Source organism: Puntigrus tetrazona, chromosome 16, assembly GCF_018831695.1.
Source record: "Puntigrus tetrazona isolate hp1 chromosome 16, ASM1883169v1, whole genome shotgun sequence".
Classification (NCBI taxonomy): Eukaryota; Metazoa; Chordata; class Actinopteri; order Cypriniformes; family Cyprinidae; genus Puntigrus; species Puntigrus tetrazona.
In genome coordinates this window covers 5,782,004-5,792,235 of record NC_056714.1, presented here as the reverse complement: position 1 = coordinate 5,792,235, position 10,232 = coordinate 5,782,004, and the positions used below count along the sequence as shown (strand labels likewise).

General features: G+C 40.7%; 1 protein-coding gene across 2 annotated transcripts; it reads left to right on the top strand.

The window, feature by feature from the left end:
• Positions 1-1,701: 1,701 nt before the first annotated feature.
• Positions 1,702-9,569, top strand: si:dkey-283b15.2 (neuronal pentraxin-1). Of its 2 annotated transcripts, XM_043260424.1 has the most exons (6): positions 1,702-1,815; positions 4,132-4,961; positions 6,077-6,623; positions 6,794-7,038; positions 7,890-8,069; positions 8,663-9,569. In XM_043260424.1, the coding sequence occupies exons 2-6, from the start codon at positions 4,359-4,361 to the stop codon at positions 8,870-8,872; spliced, it is 1,785 nt and encodes a 594-aa protein (XP_043116359.1). In that variant the 5' UTR covers positions 1,702-1,815; positions 4,132-4,358; the 3' UTR covers positions 8,873-9,569. The 2 variants fall into 2 exon arrangements, with proteins under 2 accessions (XP_043116359.1, XP_043116358.1); XM_043260423.1 differs by lacking the exon at positions 1,702-1,815 and having other exon boundaries at positions 3,234-4,961.
• Positions 9,570-10,232: the final 663 nt, after the last annotated feature.

The following is a 10,232-nucleotide window of genomic DNA, read 5'->3' as shown; positions in this document are numbered from 1 at the left end:
TCTGAGCTGATTTCTTCCTGTCTTCCTGGAAACAGAAGCAGAGCTGACACACCACAGGTAACAACAAGCAGGTTAACTAACCTGACTGGAGAACAATGGGATAATGGGACACGTAGTGTACTTTCACGACTTGTTCAGTAGAGTTTCTGAGAGTCGTTTCTTACATTTTTGTGGTAGTTTTTCTCTTTTAAGTCTAGCCACCATATTTCATGTCACCGTTTGTTTTTCCAGTCACTGTTTTACATTTCTGTTCTGTCGAACTGAAAGACGAATAATTTTTTAAGCACAATCCAGTTTTTATCCTCATTGTTTGGCTCCGAATAATGGATTATCACACTGCGGTGTTTTCGGTGATCGTCCAAACTGTCTGTTACATTGTGACTGGACGGTAATTAATGAGTCACTAATGTGAGACAAAGTCTGTCCTGTTCACCTTTCTCTCGGTCTTTCTGTGCTTTGTGTTTGTGCATATTGCCTCTGACCTCAATCAGCGTCCATCTGTCTCGGTGGCTGCTGTGCTGGATTCTGCTCAGACTTTAATTAGGCCGGTTATCTTGTAAAGACCTGTGACAGCATGTGGCAAAACACAGCCTCCAGAGAGGAGCAAAGACTCCACGTCTACGGTCTGATACAGCGTGTCGGCCAAGCTGTGGTTGTGACGTGACTCAGACATATTTACAGGAAGTGTTGCTCGATGCTTCGATACAATAAAATCTATGAAAGCAGAAAAAGATCTCGGTTTGTCGTCTCAAATCCTGCAGCAGAACACGATGGTCAGGATGTATTTATTCAGCTTTTAAATCAAAGGTGAAGCATCGCATTTGTATGTTCATGTATGTTCATTTTTTAAAATTACAATCATGCATTAAGCAGACACTTTTATGCAAAGCGACACACAAAAAGGAACAAAAACTATATGTATAAAAAGTTTAAGCGAAATAAACTAAGAATGAACAATCCTTCTACATAATTTATTAATAGTTACTGCTAATTTCAACATTGACTAATGCATTATTAAAATCACAAGTTGTGTTTGTTAACATTAGTTATTGCTAACATGACGATCAGTGATTGTAGCAATATTAATTAACATTGACAAAGATTAATAAATGGATTGCTCATTGTTTGTTCATGTTAGTTAATACATTAAATGACACCTAAACTGTATATAACTGTATTTAAACTGAATATGTTTAAAAAAACTAAATCAAATGATCATACTAATTTAATATATCATTTAAAACTACAATAATAAAGATAGAAACAAGGTAACAAGGTATTTGCTGCTTCTTAATAGTTACTGCAGTAGTTGTTAGGTTTATGAGTAGAGTTAGTGATGTAGAATAAGGTCATGTAGAATATAACTTAATTAGCACTAATAAATGTCTAATATAATATGCATGCTAATAAGCCACTTATAGGCGTAACCATGTGATAAAATTGCTTATATATAAAGCCTGCTCTCTATATTGTCTCTTTGTCTATGCTCTATAATGTCAAACCTAGCACATCCCAAACATTTCATCTCATCATTTCATCACAACGGTGAAACTCTGTAATGAAATCACTAACTGCAAGCTCCTGAGATAGTCTGGGGTTAACGAGCGCAGGACAAAAGAGACTTTAATTGCTGTTGAGCAGCGGGGGCGACGGAAGAGAAGAGGCGGAGAGGGGCGTGTTAAACACACTCCACTGGATTAAGTCCCTTACAAGCCGTCTGGTGACTGATTTGGACTAACAGTACAGGACAAACCTGCAGGAGTCCACAGATACCCACAGCCTCGACACATCAGCCGCGGCGTCTGCGCTGTTACTGTAAGTCTCTGCTACTGACAGATTGTTTATGGCTGTCATGCACTGTTTGTGTTTTGTTGAGTGGAGATGGAGATGGTCTGATGATCTGATGCATACACTTCAGTTCTCCGATTCTCTCTTTAGATATGATTATATTTCATGAAGATGTATTTGATTGTTTGGCTGCTTATTTTCTTCAGATGCTAGAACTCTTTAGATGTTTTCTTGATCAATTGCGTCTTATTTGAGGTAGTGATTGAGGAGTTAACGATTAAAACATTTGCATTATTGGCACAAATATATATATAATGATCTTGTGTTGAACTTTACAGCACAATTGCAGCTCAACATAACTAATTAAAGTTTTAACTGTAGTGCATAATTCAGTAGTATATTAAAAATTGCAACAATAGCTATTATGATATTACATATAAGTGCTACTTAAATGGATTAAAAACACTCATGAATTACATACATTTTCATTTAATCGTCGATAAAGTTAATTGAATTAATTTCTCTTGGCTATAATTCTGAATGTGCTTTGTAAACGCTCTCAAATATCTGAGAAGAGCATCTGTGATATTTAAGTGAAAAATGACGTATTGCACATGAAATGGCTTTTTTTTATAAAGCAGAATTATCAAGCATCTGAAGATCCAGATGGTTCTTCACTAGACTAGATATAGTTGTTAATACTTTTTTTATGGATTCAGCAGAAAGCGCATTAAACTGCATTGCATGTGTCTGACTTAAAGTTCTGCCTTCATTCGAACCCCACAATCAGGCTAATCGTGTGGAATTAGACAGGAAGATAAACTGAGATGAAGTGAGGATTGAGAGAGAGCTTCACGCTGTTCTCAACCACGTCCATCTGTCACGCTTTCTAAGCTTGTGATCTTCTCACACACACATGCACACGATCTGTGGAGTCCAGATTTGATCATGTGCTTCATAACTCACCAGTCAGATATATATATATATATATGTGCACTTATTGTATATATTGTACTTCTTCCGCTTTCATCAGTGGTTGTCTGTCTCACAGCAGAATCCTTCCACTGTTGAACGCAGACCATTGGCAGACGCTCTCACCTCTTACTAGACAAACCTCAGGCAGAACCCACACTAACCGTCATCCAAGTTGTCTGTTGTGCGTCAGGGATGAGTAACATTGAGATCCAAAGAAAGGACTCTTTTCAGTTGACAAAAACTCTATTTGAATCGCAATGGCCAAACGCAACATATTGTTGAACTGAAGATGGAATTGGAAAGAGCCATTTATTCAAGTGCAGCACAAGGACATTCATCACACACACACACACACACACACACACACACACATATTGTAGACAACTTGTAGGAAGGAATGTAGACATTAAATTTCCATGGTAACAAATATGAACACAACTGATTATTTTAATTCATTTGGTGTTGGATTTTAATTTCAACTTCAATAATGACACAAGAATTAACAGCCATCACAACAAATTTGAATAAATTTGATAAACAGCATCACAAACACTTGCTACTTTTTCAGATAACTAAACAGAAGTACAGATTTCACATTTTAATCAGTTTTTTATACGCTGTTGTTTGGCTCAGACTTGGGTTATACATTATATTAATTGTCTGTTATAATACTTTTTATACACGAGTTTCTCTGCGTTATTTTCTTCAGTTTGAATCCTACTTCTTAATTTCTACATTCTGCATCCTCTTTTCCACTGATGCGGTACAGTCGTACCGAACGCTCCCTCTCTCCTTTACGTTGTGGACAGCGTGTGCGTCCAGCTGTCTTTCTGCCAGCCATCAGTCCGAGCACTTAATTAATCCAATTAATGGGTAAAGTTCAGCAGGTAGAGTAGATACATAACACTCTCTCTCTCTTTCTCAAACACACGCTAATCCTCCGCAGACCGTTGATGACGACTCTTTTCTTGATTTATCCTCATTAGGACAGACTCTGACGTACACACTTCCACTTGCCCGGCGTAAATGCCTGTCCTGTATTAATTTAGTAGCTTCGTGGAACTGATTATCCTGAACTCTTAAATGGAGCGTCCTTCTCGAAGACTCCTTTGAAGGCGTTCTTGGTGTTAAATTACAGATTAGTCCAATAGTTTCTGAGGTTTTTTAAAGTATCAGTAGATGCTTTTTAGAAGAACTAGAAAGTGTTAAAGCAAACTGAAGATCATATAAATATGTACCTACTTAAAATAGGAATTCAATAGAAATGACATTTAAGCAAATTTGTGTTTATGATAGGTCATAGTTTAACGTAAAAGATGTCTTTTGGGAATGTATCATGACAAGGGTTTTCTTGAACTCTTTCTCCAGGTTTCAGTCGGGCGGGATCATCAGACGGATTACATGTAAATACACATGCTCTCTGAACGGCTGGTGACCTTGGAGAGGAGGAGGCTGAGAAACACACAGTGAGCAGCAAGAGACAGGATTTAGACCGAAGAAGGTCTGCGCTCCTTCTCTTGAAGGTACGGATCTAGGAGCTTTAAACATCAAATAGCCGACTATTTGATCAGTTCGGCTGCATTAATCGCACAGAAATGCATCCGGCCAGCTCAAGAAAGAGCGAGGGGCTTTTCTCCTTCTTCTTCTGTGCCATCTGTCTTGCCGTGAGCGCTGGGACAGGAATGCCGGGTTCAGACTACAACCCTCATCCCCGCTTCATCTGCACCCCGATCCCGGCCGATGCCGATCCCGGGTGTTTTCCGTCAGCGGGCGGCCCCGGGGGCCCCGGGGGCCCGGGACACCACGGCGGGAACAGCAACGGCTGGTGGGGGATGTCCGAGGAGGCCAAAGCCACGATCCTGCACCTGCGGGAGAGTCTGGTGCAGCAGAAGGAAACCATCCTGGACCAGAGGGAGACCATCCGGGATCTGACGGCCAAACTGAACCTGTGCGAGGGTCTGAGCCGCACGCCTGCGCAGCTGGCCCATCACGCCCATCACGCCTACCCCACAGCACCCCACGCCGGGCCCCTCGGGCTGGAGCTGGGTCACTACGGCGACGTGGTCGGAGGGCATCACGCCGGGAAAGGTGCTCTGAGTGAGAAGCACGTGACGGAGGAGGTTCCTTCGCCCTCGTCCACGCCGGAGCAGATGAGCAAGATGCTGCAGAGTCTGAAGCAGCGGCTCGACAACCTGCAGGTATTTACAGTAACACACGGTTAATGTACAGTTACACCAGTTATGTTTTTCAAGTAACAAGTGTTCATTTTGCAAGTAATTAATAAGACTGTAGTTACTAATTGCAGTTTTCCCTTGAGAGAAATGTGTGCGCCGTGTGAACGTAATGTTACTGTAGTTATAGACTAAAACCTGTCATAACAATTGGTTCTTCAAATTGAGATTCATACATAATCTGAAAACTGAATAAATAAGCTTAAATAAGCTTTCTGTTAATGTATGGTTCAGTGTTCATCAGAATGAATCAAAACAGTGAAGCTCAGAATATGATGCAAACCTGTTTTATTAAACAATGTGTTTGCTGCTGACCTATATGAACGCAATAATAAGCTTTTTCACACCCTGCACTGTAAAAAATGACCATGATTTTAACAAAAAATGCTTGAGTAAAAACCTATTAAACGTTTAACGGTAAATTCCTAAAACGTAAATGGACTTTTCCAGAATTCCCTGCGTTGTATTTCAAATTTAGTTTGAATTTAATGTTTTTCTTAACAGTTATGTTTATTAGGGGCGAATGTTACATCTAATGTTGTTAAATTCATGTTTATTGCATATTTTAGTTTAATGTGTCTCACCATTATGGTGTTTAGTGTTTGTGTGAATGACACCGAGCACCTTCTATATACGTTCACTTCTAAAAGCTGCTTGTGAAGGAATGATAAGATGACATTGTTTTATTCACCATTCATCCATCGATCATTAAAAGGCAATTTAAAACATACAAGATATCCTCCTTCTATCAACTGCAATCTTCTAGACACATTAAATGTCATTATAGTAATATAATGATATTTAACATTATATTACTATATAATGTTAAATATGATACATTTTACAGCACCATGTGAAATCAAACCTGGAAAGAAACAAGAAGTTGGGGAGGTCTTTTTTGATCTTTTTTTTCACCAGATGGCTACAATTCTGCCCAAATCCATTTCAACTCATAGAACTATAGATTTGTACTGTAGTGAAGGTCCACAAGCTTGTTTATAGAAACGAAGGTAAAACTGAGAAATGCTTTATAATAGCACTGTACTATGCAATTAAAAAAACCTCTGTGATTGTGTTTGCAGACGAGAAACACCTCCAGCAGCTACTCCAGCTCACTGAAGGACCTCCTGCAGAGGAAGATCGGCGCTCTGGAGCAACAGATGCAGCACCATCACTCCACTCACAGCGACCACGAGGAGGATGAGGTCGGTCACCACGGCGACGATCACCATGACGACAGAGACCACGACGACAGCCACAGCGACCACGCCGATCCTCACGACGAGAGCCACCACGCTGATCACCATGATGACGATCACCACGGCGACGATCACCACGATGACGATGATGATCACCATGGCGACGAACACCACGATGGCAATCACCATGGCGACGATCGCTACGATGGCGATCGCTACGATGGCGATCACCATGGCGACGATCGCCACGATGACAGCCACCATGATGACAACAGCCACGACAACGGTCACCATGACAACGAGGCTTCGGAGCACGGCTCCGCGAGGTTGTCGTATAACCTGCAGGGTCACAGAGAAGCACAGGGTGCTGGAGCACACAGTAAACTGGACGCGGTGCTCAGTCAGCTTCAGCACAGGCTCACCGACACGGGTGAGAACCCAGCTTAAGACCACCTTAGTCGGATCAATCAGGCCGGTTTTGGTCCTTAGATGCTCCAGATGTTCATCATCTGGATGATAGACCTAAGTTCACATTTAATTGGTTTGCAAGTCCCTGATAAACTGCACGGTCCTGCCTGACTCTGATCATCATGTCCACAGGTTCTAGAAAGAAGAGCAAAGAGGCTTTCCAGATCGGCTTCCCCATGAGAACTAACTACATGTACGGGCGAGTGAAGCGCACGCTGCTGCACGAGATCTTCTCCTTCACACTGTGTCTGTGGATGAAGGCTGGCATCGCCCCGGGGCTCGGGACACCCTTCTCGTACTCCGTGCCTGGACAGGCCAACGAGCTGGTGCTCATCGAGTGGGGAAACAACCCCATGGAGCTGCTGGTGGATGACAGAGTGAGTGAAACTGCTGACAGTAGGCTTAAAATATTAGCCTGCTCATAGCTAAGGCGAGACAGCTAATTGATAAAAAGATGCAAAAAAAAAATGCTTTATGTTAGGCTTAAATATGCAAATAAGAATTCAAATGTTGTATATAATCAGGAATAAAAATGGAAAAAGTCTGGTGCTACTGAAGTGGAGATTTAAAAAGACTGATTACCCCTTGGCTAACTAGATCACTACAACAATTCATAGGATGTCTCTTGTTCTCAGTTAAGCTGTTACAGCGAAATAATATTGTAATTTAAAATAGCTGTTTTCTATGTGAATAGGCCTATATACGTCTCTAATTTATTCCCGTGATGCGCAGCTGAATTTTCAGGATCATTACTTCAGGCTTCAGTGTCACATGATCTTCAGAAATCAATCTAATATACTGATTCACTGCTTAAGAAACATTTCTTGATTATGTAGTGTTGTCCAGTATTTTTGTGGAAACCATTATGCATTTCATTGTTCGGGATCCACAGATGAACAGAAAGGACAGCAAATACTGTCTAGTTAAATGTCTCAGTTAAATAATGTTCAATATTTAATACACGTCTAAGTAATAAAAAGAATTTCAGTTCATCCAGCAGGATCGTATTTGAATTCAAGAGCATTCTATTTAATCCCATTTGAATCTTTTAAGATTCAACATTCCAAAAATGAGGCCAGTTCACATTCCATTAGGATTTTTTGGACTAGACAGATGGGGAAATAAGAGGAGAGAGAACAGAGCACAAAGATATCTGTGTGTAATACGAGAAGTGATATGCTCTTTGTTCTGGTCTGATGTGTGTGTGTGTGTGTGTGTGTGTTGACAGGCCGTCACTCTTCCGCTCTCAGTGAGTGATGGTAAATGGCACCATGTGTGTGTGACGTGGTCGACGCGGGACGGTCTGTGGGAGGCCTATCAGGACGGAGTGAAGAGAGGATCGGGAGAAAACCTGTCACCCTGGCATCCCATCAAACCTGGAGGAGTCTTCATACTGGGACAGGAGCAGGTAACGTCATATTTAGCCTTTTTCTTTGGATGTTAAGCAAAAGATACGAACACACGAATAGCAACAGCTGGTATATATCGCTGCAAAGGAAGAAAGATGCTAAAGTGTATTTCTTTTTCACAAAATTATTCAAATACTGCATTCGTGAGCCTGGAGAGCAGTCATAAGTAGCACAGGGATATTTGTGGCAATAGCAAAAAATACGTTGTATGGGTCCAAATGATCAACTTGATCCCATGTAAAGCATTTGAAAGGTATTTTGTTTCCTACCATAAATCTATCAAAACTTAATTTTCGATGAGTAATATGCATGGCCAAGATCTTCATTTGGACAGTTTTCTCAATATTTCGATTTTTTTGCATCGTCGGATTTTATATTTTAGTTGTATCTCGGCCAAATGTCATCTTATCCTAACAAACCATACATCAATGGAAAAGTCTTGACTGGTTTTGTGATTAATCGCAAATGTGATTAGTAAGCAAAAAGTTTCATTCATGAAGCTGGCTTTATGTATAAAGTTAGGCGAAGTGCAAGTGTAAGACGCACTAAACTCTGAATCTAATATAACGCTCGCCGATCTCGTTCTGCTTAGGACACACTGGGCGGCCGCTTCGATGCGACGCAGGCGTTCGTTGGTGAAGTCTCAGACGTTCAGATGTGGTCTCACGTTCTCACGCCGCATGACATCTACAGCCTGGCGTCGTGCGGGGGTCACATGACCGGCGACATCATCGCCTGGGCGGAGTCAGTGGTGGAGCTGCACGGCGGGGTCACCAAATACCCCTTCGACCCCTGCCATTAAAGTGCTCTGACGACTCGTAATCCGGTTTCGATGCGAAATTCGTTCATAATCACTTCAAATATATTGCCTTCCGTTTATACAAGAAACTTGAATGACCCCGTGACCTCCAGGATTTCAGCAGGGACCCGTTTTGTATTGTTTTAGTGTTTTGCTCAGAGAATGTTTTCTTACTGAACTTTTATATTTGTATTCTATAAATGGCTTTTCGGTGCCATTGAACGTTCGATGCAAGCATATGCCATATTGTCATAACTTGAATAGAAAAGCGTAGATCACGAATAGGACAGAAGTGCTATGAATGTAGATGTAAAAAAATAGAGAAGAACTCTAGCTGAGCAGTTCAAAGACTGATTTTCTTGTACTGTAAGAAGAATCTGAAGATACAGCGACACCAAAGAGAAGAGTCATGTGTTTGTACATTGTTTTGTTTTTTCTATAATTAAAGTGTAATTGAAATCGGTATTTCCTAGGTTTGACTGTACTGTCCAGACGTTCAAATATTTAGCCACCTCGAAACAGAGCTAAATAAGCAGCTGTTCTGAGATGCTTTACAGATTGTTGTGATTCGATTTAGGTTTAATGTGCTGTTAATTTACTTAAAAGATCATTTTACACTAACGTTTGCGTATCTGTATGTATGTTTTGATTAACCTGTTTTCATTTGTTTACAGTTTTGAAAGCAGAAATGCAATAAAGCAACTAAGACATTTTTTCATAGCAATTTCATGGCTCCTGACCAATTCGTGATTGATTTCCATTGCATTTCTAGAGTGAAGACTTCATGTAGTCCCTTATGTAGACTCTTTAAACTGCTCTTCATTGCTATTATTAGAAACTAAGCTAATTAAGTACGTGGAGCGTTTGATAGGGACCTGCAGAAAATACAGACGCTCTTTTATTTTTGCTGGTGATCACGTTGGTGATTTTTCTGTAAAGCTTCTTAAAAGCCTTCAACACACGGCAATAGCGTTCCAGAAGTAAAAAAAACCCACAATCATTATATATAAAAATGTTTTCTGACATGACGTTGGCAACAGATTTCTTAATAATTTCGTCTGGAAGTGAACTGAAGTGCATGTGTTTGCGTTTACTGTGGCATTATGGGAAGCCTGTGCTCTGCTGAGGAACAGGATAACAAGATTAGGCCGTGCTAATCGTTCTGGTTATCAGTCAGGAAATGAGCTAACAAGCTAAAGCTAAGCAGGATGAAAAACATGACACCACGGTAACACACTTCATGTTCAGACCAATGGAGCAAACATAAGCAACATCATCAACTATCAAGAGCTCGCTTTATATCCGTCTACAGGTGTCCAACACTGAATGATGTAGTTTGCAATAACGTTAAAGTCAAATATAT